The 14,407-nt window shown below is 43.3% G+C and overlaps 1 protein-coding gene across 1 annotated transcript; it reads left to right on the top strand.

Annotated features, from left to right (window-relative positions):
- The first annotated feature begins 729 nt into the window (after window positions 1–729).
- LOC137428364 (perilipin-1-like) lies at window positions 730–3,335 on the top strand. Its single transcript, XM_068118290.2, has 5 exons — window positions 730–832; window positions 1,895–2,090; window positions 2,316–2,395; window positions 2,600–2,822; window positions 2,895–3,335. Exons 1-5 carry the CDS (start codon window positions 800–802, stop codon window positions 3,218–3,220), a joined length of 858 nt encoding a protein of 285 aa, XP_067974391.2. The 5' UTR covers window positions 730–799; the 3' UTR covers window positions 3,221–3,335.
- The last annotated feature ends 11,072 nt before the right edge of the window (window positions 3,336–14,407 follow it).

Here is a 14,407-nt window from a genome sequence, read left to right as displayed (position 1 = left end):
CGGTATTTGGTCAATATGAATATCGGAATGAAGTCGTCATTTTTTTACACTCGATGACGTCACGTCTCCATGACAAATAATGGTAACGAATCCGCCATGAACAAAAATGTCAGAAAAAAAGAAGTTGTTTTTTTTCCCCGACCAAAGGTAATAGCTAAATTTTCAATGTTCTTCTTCTTCTTCCATTACTTTTTTATATGGTGTTTTCAGAGCCGCGATACTCTATACACGCCACGCACCTGAACATACCTGTGTTGAAAAGAAAACGTAGAAATAACAATAAGAAGCCTATGGGAGATCCATAAAACTATACGGATGTCCCGCTCGCTTTTAAAGAGTTTCGGCCCGCCTTGCAAGTCTATGATGCTTCTGGTTTCGATGACCAACAATGACCGGAAGATCAGACACACCATCCCCCGCCTCTCCAATGATTTCAAACAGGAGCAACCTGGGTCCATTTTTTAACAACTTGTCCCTGCCATTTGTGGCGATGGCGGATCGATTTCCATTTGAAGTATTTTATTTGCCCCCGTTGGACTTAGTCCGAAAATGGGGTTAATGCATTCGGGCTCGGCCGTTATAATTACAACATTATAATTGGAGTCGTGCAACGGTGTGACGTCAGAGGAGCAGGTGTTCCTGTTCATTGTATAAAAAGGTGAGAAATTTATTCGTTTCGTCATTCCCTTGTCTGTGCCTGGTTTACCTTCGGTACCTGGTGGTGCTCAGATTGATTCAGTGCTCTTGTCTTGATCTCGCTCGGTTCTCTCCCTGTGAATCGTTTCTTGTTTTGAACGAAATGGCCGTCCAGATTCAGAGCGTCGGTACCAAGGTGAGTTCTTTGGTTCTTCAGGTGAACATGTCGGGCCGAGTTCCAGGTGAATGAGTTATTAGTGGGGATGGACGTATGGGTGGGAATGTGGAAGTTTGGAGTGGGGTGGGATGGTGCGAGTGTTTGTCTGGAGGGAAACGGACGGACGGGGGTGAGTTTGAAGTTTGTTTTCTCATTTCTCACTTAATCTTACTATAATTCACCGTGTCCGTCCGTTCGAAGGTACCGCAAAAACGGCTGAACCGATCGCAACGATATTTTGGGTGGGTATTCCTGGGACCCCTGGGAGTAAAATAGGCTATCGGCTATTTTTCCAGTTTTTCCAAACACGATGGAACAGTGATGTGGCTTTTGTTGAAATTCTACAAATACTGTTTATTCTACGTACCAGGAGAGAGTAGATCGACTTGAACTGTTCCTATATAAACGTGCAGCTCCGAAGGAACACGGCAGCGTGTGCAGAACGACTGAGAAAGACGTGTAGCGGCCGCTTCCGTTTTGCAGAATTCTATCTTTTTTCAAAATGGGCGCCATGTACTGTTTAGATTTTGATTTGCGTGTGATGTGATTCAACGGATGTTCATATGAATCGTTTAAAATAAACAAAGCCTTCCATTTCTGATATTTTGCCTTTCCATTTGGGCCTCCCAATTGAAGCCCCGCCATAGGGTGGGAACCGCTGCTGGTACATATAAAGTGTGGAACTATTTTCTAATGTAAAATCTGTCATGCCAAGTTTTGATGTTGGACTCGTGATTGAGATTGTTCGTTTATAAAGAATGAGTCAGATTATCTTGGAATGAATTTGATGTAACGAGTTTGTGGTCCATGGTTAACTGTTCTTGTTTAACTGGTAACCTAGTCACCTTTGCTGTGGAAAAGAAACTGTTCGATGGATGTCAATTTAAGCAGTGATTTGATGTTGGTGGATTTAACCTTAACCGCCCCCCCCACTCTAACCCCATCCATCTGTTCTCATGAAAACCTCAACCAGCCAATCCCATGAAGTTTCGGAATGTGAGACGTCCTCTCATTGTTGTAACTTTCTGTTCTTGTCCACAGAATGTATTTCAGAGATTGTATTCACTACCGCTGTTCAGTTCTGTTGCGGATGACTTGGTTCAGGCCTACAAGTGTGGGAAGGAGTCGAGGCCTGTTCTTCTCTCTTTTGGTAACATGGTGGAACGAGGCGTTACGGGGGTAGCTGTGATCACCTCCAGTGGGGTCGAACCAATCACCAGGATTCTTCATCTGCAGAGTGAGTGATTCCATGCAGATCGGATGTGATGTCTGAACTTCTGTTTATTTCAACTCAAACCTTGTGGAACTTTCTTCCTTTTAATGGAAAGTTTTGTATTGTGATCGATTCTGGAGAAGGATGGAGGTTGTTCTGGGTCGTTTTTGAAATTTCCCTTTTTCTGTTCCACTGAGTGATTCATCAATATCCATGATCTTTGAGTTTTCAACTTTTTATTTCCTCCAGTTAAGTTTGTGGACGAGCTCGCATGCCGGGGTCTGGATCTTGTGGAGAAGGTCCCGTTCTTGCATCAACCTGCCAACAAGGTATGGAGAATGGAGGTGATTCTGGATCTTCCTGTGAATGTAATTTAGTGTGGAGACATCTGGCTCTTTGGAACTGGAGAAATAAGAACATCAAGTTGTGTTTTTGACACTACCTTTACCTTTCCAAATGTACCTGTTGTGACCTGATGCAGTAATTAAAAATAAATATTGTCCTGTGATTGGTTTATATTTCCTTGTTTCCAGGTACTTGATGATGTAACGAACAATTTGCAAATTGCACAAAAACGTTTGGAAACATTTCTGGATTGGTCCAAGTCCCAGGTCGGAGTGGGTTTTGAGAGATCCAAGCAGGTCGTGTTGGACGGTGCAGACTCGCTACTGAAAACCAAGTTTGGACAGGTGGTTTTGTCGGGTGCAGATTCATTGATTTCTCAGGTGGATCGATACCTGCCACAAGATAAGCAAGGTAAGTTGGTGCCGTGTGGACGTGATTCACTTTTTGTGTTTGTATACAAACTAATACTTGTGCTTCCTGCAGAAGGTGCAACTCCTGATGAAGAGAAGGTTGTTGTACCAAGCTCCTCGTCCCTTGACCTTTACCGGCGACTCGTTGCTGTGTCGAGCAAGACCGGGCGAGAGGTGTTCAGGAAGAGTTCTGCCGGGATCCAGGTTGTTGCAGAGAGCGGTCGTGCGCGTTTAACCGGTGTTGTCGAATCTTTAAAATCGGGGTTCGACTCCATTATGCAGAAAACTCCATTAAACCAGGTGGTGGAGGCGAAGCACCAGGACCACGATTCCGATCGCTCCTGTGATGTTTGTAAATCCTCAACCGGTACGAAGCCTCAGGGTAAACAAAGCAAATAAGTGTTGAATGTCCGCACGTGATTTCACATTTTGTAAATGTTTTTTCAGCTTCACATTGAATTGATTGCATTTCCTGGTTTGTCCAGTGGTGGAAATAAAATTATTGCTCAATGAATTTGTTTCGATTCGTTGATTCATTCCTGTTAAGGATGTAATCATGTGGACCACGGGGTCTAAATGGTCATGTTGTACCTGGCATTTTAAGCCTGAATATATATATATATTTTTTCAATATAATTTCTCTTCCACACAAACCCATCAGGTTGCTGTTATGTTTTTTTTTTTTTTTTTTTTTTTTTTTTAATTAAAAGTTCGAGCCTCTGAGCTAAAATTCTTAGCTGCAGCCATCTTGTATACATTTGTTTGAATTAGATGGGTAAGAGGTTTATGCTGGAGGTTCTCTCAATGTAACGTCACCTGACAATCTACCACAAGCACTTCTGTTCCAAACTGCACATGGCATCACTCCTGGGACACAGCGCTGGTGTAAGGTTTATACCTGGGTGTGGATTCGAACCCAGGTGAGTGTACCTCTTGGCTATCCTATCAGCCATGTGCAGCACACGCGTGATGGCGGACGACTGTTCGAATAGTTGAGAACAATCGTACTGCGATGGGTCTAAATTACTACAACGATCCCTGGGACATGTCTATTGCAGGTTCATGGACAATTTCTTAGTCTGGGATCCACAGGCTCAAAAGCTCAATAAAATGAGTTGGACCCGACATGGCATGCTATACTTTTTGTTTGTTTTTTCTATTAATTTGGACATTAAGGTCCACTAAATGAGAGGTCTGCTCCGCCGGAAACCTTGCGAAAAAAATTTGTGGCCATTTTTGTATATGCCTTAAAAATGGTCTTAAAATGCATGTTTTGTATATGCGCCCTTTATTTTTTGACCGAAAAATGTGACTTTCTTAAAATCCTCTGGGTTGTGTAGGCTGTCAATAAATGCATCCCAGATACACAGAACACGTGTTGACAAGTTGAAAAATACACTTACAAAACCTTTCCAAATGATTTAGAATCATATTTATGCAAAAGCACCCCTGATTGTTTTTTGCATTTTTTCATTCTTTTCATCTTTATTTCATTACTAATCAACTATGCCCTGAGTTATGACATCAGCCAATGTGTCATTCTTTTCACCAAACAGTCATTCCACATTAAACATTCTGAAATTCAAACCAAAATCAATGGATCTGTGGTGATTTTATTACCCTTACGTGAAAAAATCTGTTTAGGAGTGTCACAGTCGCCTTGCTTCTGGTTTCCTTGAGGATGTGCAATGCTGTTCCAATGTGTTTTGGTGTTGGGATCCCTGCATCTGTTGGGCAGACATCCTGGGCAAGGTTGAGAACTTGTTCGTGCTGCTTGGGACTGACTTTCACTCGGCCGTCCCCACCCACTTCTGGGGATGCATCTGTTAACCATGCCAGGTGGTTGTACAGGTTGCAGTTCACTCCGCAATGACCAAGTATGATATCTCCAGCTGCAGTGACGGGTCTTCGGTCACTTCCAGGCATCTGCTGACTTCCATTGGCTGAAGATGATCTGGCTTCTCTTGCAGCCTTCAGTGCCTGCTTCGCTGCCATACGTTGGTCCTGGAGTTCCATCCGTATTCTCTTTGCAGTGTTGTAGGAGGAGACTGGTATCATCAGGTGTCACCTCATCGTCACTTTCTTCTTCATACTCTGCCTCTTCAGCTGTCTCCTTTAGTTCCTTCAACTTGGTGAGCATGCAGCCAATGTTCAATTCACCAGAGCAAACCAGGCTAGAGCATCCTTTCTGTGGCACATTATCTTTCAGTTGCCATCTACTTCATAGTGCCTTTTAAGGCGGGCTACCAAGGACAGATCTGTATGAGTTAACATTGTCAACTCCATGGTTTTCCAGGCATTTACGGAATTCATCCCTCAAAGCTGTAACGAAGAATATGGCACAATCTCTGAAAAGGGGCGCATCTATGCGAGATACCAGTTGGGTCAGTGCAGCATCATATTGAATTGTTAGTACTTTTCTTTTCCTGTTTATGAACACGTCTTGTCAGGTAGAAGTTCATGCAGTCCCTGTGGTACTGGAGGTCGTCAGCAATCGTATTAGTGCACTTGTTTCCATCAGGACCACGAATCTTGCGTAGCATATCCTCATCTTCAAGTTTGTTGGCTTTTTTCCAGACTGAATTCTATCATATAAGTGGCGATCAAAAGGAGGGATCTATCCCCCTTAGTAGTACGAGCTCTGCCACAAATGAAGCATTCTTCCTTGTATTTGATGGTTTGTCGCATTGAAAACCGTGTTTTTGGAGCACTGCTGTTTGGCTCAGTGGAGAGTCCTGCTTCAGATGAATTGCCTTCTTGCTTTGCAAAAAAAAAAATTCTCATCAACAGTTTTGCGATTTGTGTATTTGGTGCGACACTGTGCGTGCCACACAAGATTCCTTCCCAGAAAGTCACTGAGGTTCCAGCTCATTCTCAAGTCTGAATGAGACATCGTCCTTTCTGTTGTTTACAGCATATACAGTCACGTGAAAAAGTAAGTACACCCCATGTAAAGTTTTGACTTTTTCAACATACAGACTTGGCATTTAATATGGAATATATTTTTGGTGGGGGTGAACTTACTTTTCAAGATGACTTAGAACCAAAAGTTCATTGGAGTTATGTTGAAATTGTTCTAGATTTTGTTAATGTGACCTTTAAAAGAAACAAAAACCACATTTGACATTTCGAAGCAAGTAAATTGATCCTTGAAAGTGATGTAAACTGAAATGGAACTCATTTCATGGACAGTACTGTGTTAAACCTCTGTGCGTTTTCCAGAAGTATCTCTTTATTTTGCACATTAGCCCCAAATTTTTTTTAACAAAAACAAAAGTTAAATTACGACTGGGATTACAGACCGTAAAATTACAGTTCAGTACTTCGTGTAACCCCCACGAGCATTCAGGAGAGCACGTACACATTGAGGCATGCTGTTCACGAGATTTGCCAAGGTTTGGACAGGAATCGCTTGCCATGCAGTTACAATAGCCTGCTGCAATTCACGCACAGAGGCAGGCTGCTGGTCCAAGTTGTCGATTTGACGCGTTAATTCCGCCCACAAGTTCTCTATCGGATTCATATCCGGGGACATGGCAGGCCACTCCATATGCTCTACACCACGGTCAGCAAGAAAGTGTTGTATCATGCGAGCATGATGAGGCCGTGCATTGTCATCTTGGAAGACAAAGTTTCCTCGATAGGCTGCATGAACAAATGGAAGCAATGTTTCTTTCAGAATGGCCCTGTGCTTGAACTGGTTCAGGTTTCCATTCAGAACAACCAGGTCAGTTTTGCCCCCTGCATGAAAAGCAGCCAAAACGGTCACCCCACCACCTCCACCATGGACTCTTGGCACTATACAATCTTCGTTGTTGGCTTCATGCACTTGTCTGCGCACTCGGACGCGGCCAAATTGAAGATAGACCAGAAACCTAGACTTGTCACTGAAGATCACGTGATTCCAGTGTCCTGGCTGCCATTGACGGTGCTCTCTGGCCCACTGCAATCGACGCTGGCGGTGTTGTCTGGTCAGACGTGGCTTTCTCAGGGGACGCCTGGCACGATAGCCTGCTTGAACCAGTCGTTGGTTGACAAGCCTTCTGGATACAGGCACACTTGTCAGTTGCTGCCACTCACCCCGAAGCCGATTAGCTGACTTGGTACGGCCATTGCGGACTAACCGGTGCAGCTGGCGATCATCCCTCCTTGTGGTTCTGCGGGGACGTCCTGACCTCGGTATTGGAGAAGGGACACCCCTCTGAGCATTTCGTTTCAGGATCTTTGATACCTGACCTTGAGTGATGCCATACTGCCGAGCAATAGCACGCTGTTTCATGCCGGAATTTCGTAAAGCCAGCACTAAATGACAAACGGCATTGTTGAGTTGACGGACCATCTCCAGGGGAAGCGGCAATAACTTTTGTAGACGTGCAGCAGTTGTTTTCCACAAATACAGAACGCAACAACCCTTATATACCCGATTGTGAAGCCAATCGTCAAATGTACCTGTCCGTACATTTTGTCACGCCACCTGTGATATAATCCTGTTATTGACTTCTTGCTGGGACAGACAATCAGTGACATGGTTCTTTTAACAAAGAAATCACCGAAGCGTAAAAGAAACTCACGAGATTGATATACAGAGTTCAGAAAGTAAACCCAAGTCAAGAAAAAATATATATTCCATATTAAATGCCAAGTCTGTATTTCAGCATACAGTTATTTGATCTTCATTTCAACAATATTGATAGATAAAGGTGATATAATATAATAAATATCATGAAACATTTACATTTTGTAGTCCATTGTATAATTAAAATAAACATAAATGCAAATTTCGCTTGTGGAAAAAGTAAGTACACCCCTACATTTATCACTACTTCAAATACCTAAAATTAGAATCAGGTGCACCAGCTCAGGTGCAAATGATTAGAACATCATTAGAGAGGATCTTGGAGGAACCTGTCTTATTTCAACTTCAGACATTTAGTTTGGTTTGCTCTTTGTTGTTGAAGTGTGCGGCGTCACCATGTCTAGATCAAAAGAGCTCTCTGAGGCCTTCAGAACGAAGGTTATAGATGCCTACGAGTCTGGGAAGGGATTTTAAAAGATCTCCAAACAATTTGAAATCAATCATTCGACTGTCCGGAAGATCATCTACAAGTGGAGAAGATTCCAAACAACTGCCAACTTGTTCAGACCAGGCCGCCCCAGCAAGTTCAGCCCGAGAGCAGACCACAAGATGCTGAAAGAAGTCTCTAAGAACCCCCAGAATGTCCATGGGGCCTACAGGTAGCTCTTGCCACTGTTGATGTCAAAGTGCACGAGTCTACCATTAGAAAGAGGCTGCACAAATTTGATCTACATGGGAGGTGTGCCAGGAGGAAACCTTCGCTGTCCAGAAAGAACATCAGGGCAAGACTAAAGTTTGCCAATGAACACCGAGGCAAAGACCAGCACTTCTTGAGCAATGTGCTCTGGACAGATGAGTCAAAGGTAGAGCTATTTGGCCACAGTACCAGAAGACATGTTTGGCGAAAACCAAAGACAGCATTTGACAACAAGAACCTGAAACCAACTGTAAAGCATGGTGGTGGAAATATTATGGTTTGGGGCAGCTTTGCTGCATCAGGGCCTGGGCAGCTCACCATCATGGAATCCACTATGAATTCTTCATTGTACCAGAGGGTGCTTGAGGATAATGTGAGGCCATCTGTCGGAAAGTTGAAGCTCAACCGAAGGTGCACCTTGCAACATGACAATGACCCTAAATATACCTGTAAATCCACCAAGGAATGGCTGAAAAGAAAGAAATGGAGGGTTCTGGAATGGCCAAGTCAAAGCCCGGATCTAAATCCCATCGAGATGTTGTGGGGGGGATTTGAAACGAGCTGTGCATGCAAGAAACCCCTCAAACATCGCACAGCTGAAAGAATTCTGCATGGAGGAGTGGGCAAAAATTTCTCCCAGTCGATGTCAGAGACTGCTAGACAGTTACAAGAATCGCCTCCTTGAGGTTGTTTCTGCCAAAGGGGGCAATACCACATATTAGAGCCAAGGGTGTACTTACTTTTTCCACATGCGAAATTTGGATTTATGTCTATTTAAATTATACAATGGACTACAAAATGTAAATGTTTCATGATATTTGTTATATTATATCACCTTTATCTATCAATATTGTTGAAATGAAGATCAAATAGCTGTATGTTGAAATATGTTGAAAAAGTCAAAACTTTACATGGGGTGTACTTACTTTTTCACGTGACTGTAGGAGTGCAGGATAGCCTTGATCTGTCAGTTTCTGAAGAGGACCAGAGTTACTGTCTGTCCTCTGACATATTAGGCAAGCGGTATAGTTGGTATCGGGCCACTTTCTCTTCAGCTGCTTGGTTGAGAACTCAGGCTCCATGATTCAGGCTGCAGGTCCTGCAGGGTCTTCAGGTCCTGCAGCAGAAAAAGAAAAAAAAATCACATGTTTCGGTCAAAAAATAAAGGGTGCATATACAAAAATGGCCACAATTTTTTTTTCGCAAGATGAAAATAATGAAAAAATGAAAACATATCGGGGGCGCTTTTGCATAAAAATGATTCTAAATCATTTGGAAAGGTTTTGTAAGTGTATTTCTCAACTTGATGTTGTCAACACGTGTTCTGTGTATCTGGGATGCATTTATTGACAGCCAGTGTTTCCCACAGGTCTGAAATATACTTGTGGTGGTAGCATATTGGGGTGGGGGAGGGCGAATTTTAGCGGGGGGTCTGGCGGTCGTCCCCCAGAAAATTTTGAGCGTCAAACACTTATTTTCCTGCATTCTGGTGAAAAATTAGCTGATCATATTTAGCCAGTACAACTTTGCTGCATGTTGTTGCGCATGTGTTCTGAATACAGTCGAACGTTAGCCTTGGACAAACACGTGTGCCTGCCTACCTAGCATACAGGTCTACCAAGCTTTTTTTGGTAACGCAGCATAGTTGCCGCTTGCTTTCATAGAATTCAAGCTACTATGAAAAAAAGTCAAGAAAACAATTACACAATAAGGAGAAAAGGAGTTGCTTTACCTCGTCCGTGCTATATCCATCCAAAATATCCACAGTGTCCGCGTCTTGAAAAGCTGTCCAGAGAACCCTCTCGCTCTCTCTCTCTCTGTGTTTTGATCTCTGCAGAGCGCACATTTGTCAGTAGGGGAGGGGGGAGGGGTAGAGCGAGGGGAGATTGTCCGCTGGACTAGTTAATCAATCGCAGGTGTCGCGGGTCGCGTCGTTCTCTCGGACGGATGGCTTAATTTTTATTTTTATTTATGAAAACATTTTATTATATTTTTATTTTTTTACTTGGGTGGCCGTTAATATACCTGGGCGGCCCGCCCAAGTAAAGTCTATGTGTGGGAAACACCCTACACAACCCACTGGGGATTTTAAGGAAAAAAAACATTTTTCACATTTTTCGGTCAAAAAATAAAGGGCGCATATACAAAACAACAACAACAACAACAACATGCATTGTAAGACCATTTTTTAAGGCATATACAAAAATGGCCACAACTTTTTTTCGCAAGGTTTCCGGCAGAGCAGACCTCTCATTCAGCGGACCTTAATGTCCAAATTAATAGAAAAAACACAAACAAAGAGTATAACATGCCATGTCAGGTTCTCTCAAATTTTGGTGACTGGATCCCAGACTAACTTGACTTTTGCAGATTTATTTTACCTGAATATTGATAAATAATGGTTACTCTTTTGACATCCAGGTGACCATTTGTGTGAATGTGCTTACAGGGAGTGAGCTGCGGCCTGTACATACAGCACAAGGTTGTAAGCAAAATAATCTGGTTTTTAGTAAAACCTGAGAAAAACCAGACCGTTTGCTCTCCCAACCATACACATGCGGTAACATTTTTATACCACCTTGTCTGCCCTCTCCAGATCCCTACCTGGCTTCTCTGTTGCAAAGACCAAAAGCCTCATGTTAACCTTGTTACTCAAGTTCTGAATTTGCATTTCTTTCTCCGTCATGTCAAAAAACACCTGGAGGACGTTGCGCTCTCAAATCGAGGACGAGGAGATATAGCTGTAGGTTTACATGAGCCAGCGGATCCAAATGCAAACTGTACGTGGGATTTGAACCTGCGATCCTGTCACCACTGCAAGTAATCAGATGGGACCAGATTACAGATTGACACCTCTATAATAAAAGGCGTAGTGTGTGCGTCTCTGCCATAACTCAAAAACCATTAAACCTGGCAGCCCCAAACTTTGCATGCACACGAAGGGAACTCTGAGGGAGTTCATGAATGAAAATTGGATGTTTGGGTAAATGTAAACACCTTTTTTGAATATTAACAGGAGTGCACTTTAGTGCACTGTTTTTGCAAGCCATGGTGATACAATAAACGGTGCTTATTTCTTCTTCTTCTGTTTTTGCATATGCTCATATTAACTTCAATTTGATTTCTGCTCGTCACTAAAGTCTATTAATTCTGTAAAATTTGAGAACAATTCAAATTTATTTTAAAATAACCGCAGTGAGGCTGTGAATAGCTTTTAAAGGGGTACTACATGCTATACATTTTACCACGGTTTTGCGCTTTGTCCCCTTTCGGGACTGCTTCGCCATGGGGTATATTCGACTTGTATTTGCATTTTTAAAGGTTCATTAAGGTGCTCCACACAAAATTAAAACAAATCTGGTGAAAAACATGTTATAAAATGAAATCCCATTGTTCTGTGCACTCTGCAGGCAAAAGGAATAATGCGACACACGTGCAGGCAAGATTACATGTTTCCTGCATGGTTTTATCAATGTTACATGTGATTTTACAAATAGATGCAAATGAGGTTGTTAGTGTTGCCCTTGCGCTAAAACAGGTTTTGGGGAAACCAAGCTTTTGAGGGATTACACACCTTGATATTGTAGAATTTGTATTTTGAGGCCTTGCCGGTCCAATCCTCCCCCTCTCCTCTCAACATTGCTGCCAGCAAAGCGACAATGCATTGCCCGGCAACGCCCAGTACCTTTGCTAGTGTAATAAAGTTTGTTTGTCAGTCAGCGTGTCTTCTCCATAACTCAAAAAACCATGATATCTAGCGGCCCAAAACTTTGTGTGCATGCTAAGGGTACTCGAAGGGAGTGCACGAATGAAAACTGGGTGTGTGGGTAGATTTAAACACCCCTATTGAAGATAATTAACGGGCTCATTAAATTAAAACAAAATCAGGTTTTATCCTTGGTCAGCCTGTGTTCACCTCAGTGGTCTTAATCTGCCATTTTGTTTCCACCGACAAAAAATGCCTTACTTTTGAAGAGGTCGTAGTGGTTTCTGTACAATAAAGAGCTCATCGAATACCGAATCTTTTGAGTGCTATTGTTCGATGTTTCTTAGTTTTCACCTTTTTGTGCAATCTGCTTTCATTTACGATGTTATTTCATTCATTAGGAGCTTGGAACAATGTTATCTTATACATAAAAGCAAATGAGACATTATCATCATATTTTAATACTGTTGCGGATATGAGGACTGTATATTTTTTTGATTGTGTGCTTTATTATTATTATTATTGTTTATTCTGCGCCCCCTGCCTCCGGAGCTGTGTAAAGGTAAAAGGGCATCCCATAATTAGTCCACAAGCATACACGTCAGCCAATAATAGAATACCCCTGTTCGATAGTTATATCTTATTCTGTGTTTTAGGGTAAGGCTGTGTCTCCCATTAATTGAAGTACTCCATTGCACCAGTGAAAGAGAATAGATCCCCTTTCATTCCCATCCCCAAAATCTCCATTTCCTTTCACATCCCCTTTCGTCATTGCCAAGCCTCGATTGCCAATTACATCCCCTCCAAAACCACCATTGAACATGTGCTCGGGTCGGGGAAGAGGGGCGTGCCCGCCCGTCGTCATCAAGGGCGGAGCCAGAGGGTCGCGTGACCAACCAGGGCCGAGGTGAGCACACTGATGGGCGTGTCCTAAAGGCCGGCGGCTTGATCGCCGGAGGCGCTATAAAGGCGCGCGCGCAAGAAGCGTGGGGTGGTCGGTGGTGAGGAGTGAGTGGACCAAGAGAGAGAAAGAGTGGTTGGATCAAGAAAGAGAAAGAGTGGTTGGACCAAGAGAGAAAGAGTGGTTGGACAGGGAGACGTGCAAGAGTGTTGTTGAGTTGAGGGTTTGGACCAGACGAGTCAGAAGAGTCCTGGCAAAGCAAGCGGCGGCCACAGCAGCAACAACACCCAACAGCCGCTTGGGGCCTGGACGGCGGTTTTGAGCAGGGCCGCGAAGGAACGGCGGCTGCTAAACGCGCCGATCGTGCTGCAGGACCTCCTTGGACCTTCCTCTCCCTCCAGCCATCCACCTCCTGCCTTTCCACCCTTCTTGTGTATGTGAGTTTGTTCTGTGTGTCTTGTCCCTGGGTATTTAATTAAGTCTGTATAAGCTAGTATTTGCACTGTGTCACCTGCGTCTTATGTGTTGTAAATAAACGTGACTGCTTTCTTTTTGCTTGTGTGTATAATAAATCCAATTACTCTTCTGTCCGTCTTCTCGTCTTATTCCTTTTCCTCTTTGCATTTCGTCGTTTTAGTCTTTTCCAGATTGGGCAGCTGCGGTGCGATACGGCCAAAGTTCTGGGTGAATCGGGTGAGTCGGGGAACAACTGTTCGGTCGCGGAGCCTTCGCTCGGCAAACAACATCCTAAACCGCGATCAGTAACAATACTTTTAAACAGTCAATTTCTCGTAATTGATAACTTGTGAACACACAAGCCACCTGTTTTGGGGGCAGGGAGGTGGTTTGAGGAGGGAGGGAAGGGGGCTGTTGGATAGGAGATAGGGGAGGGGTGGGAGTTAGGAGGGGTGGGAATTAGGAGGGGTGGGAGTTTGGAGGGGTGGTGTGGGAGTAAGCATAGGATGAGGAAGGGGAAGTGGCGGGAGGAGGGAACCGGCGTTGCGGGTATGTTTGCTGTTCTAAAATATAAAGTAGAATGTGCGTTTGTTTGTTTATGCCTTCAAACCCTGCAATAACCAGTGAGACCAAAGCAGGTACCTGATCATGACCTCTCCTGTGCTGGTTGTTATCTGTAACGGGCAAAGGAGGAGTCATCATTGCGGTCGACAGCCTAGATTAGATTACATCTCCAAGAGCGGTAAAAAAAATTCACGTGCACAAATTATTAAAGAAGAAAACAACAAAAACTGGAACGGCACTTGGGAGAGCGCATACCTCCACCAGGCTGAACAGTTTATGGGTTTGTATACCACTGATAGACTGGATCTGTATCCAGACCTGAACCCAAATCTAATCGGCTTGTTATTGTCACCGACCCAACATATCCACCGAATTTTGTCATAATCTGTCCACAACTTCTTGATATATCATGTTACATACAGTCGAATCACTCAATGGTGAACAATCACTTAAAAAAATTATTGCGTCCAGATCCAGATATTCGCCAAAATCTAATCATTCGTTGATTTGTGATACACCAAATTTCTTCTCCACAAATTCCTTCACTTCACAATCCATCTCCTCAGCCATGGTGTACGACTGCAGTAAATATAGAAGTATCAGCACTGTAAACAAAAGTCAAATTATCTGCCAATGAGAAAACGCACTACTGCAAAAAGAAACAAAAATCCAAGACAGGTATCATG

Source organism: Myxine glutinosa, chromosome 5, assembly GCF_964187855.1.
Source record: "Myxine glutinosa chromosome 5, kmMyxGlut1.1, whole genome shotgun sequence".
In the NCBI taxonomy this organism is placed as follows: domain Eukaryota; kingdom Metazoa; phylum Chordata; class Myxini; order Myxiniformes; family Myxinidae; genus Myxine; species Myxine glutinosa.
The sequence above is the reverse complement of the archived record's forward strand: the minus strand, read 5'-3'. Positions and strand labels throughout refer to the sequence as shown.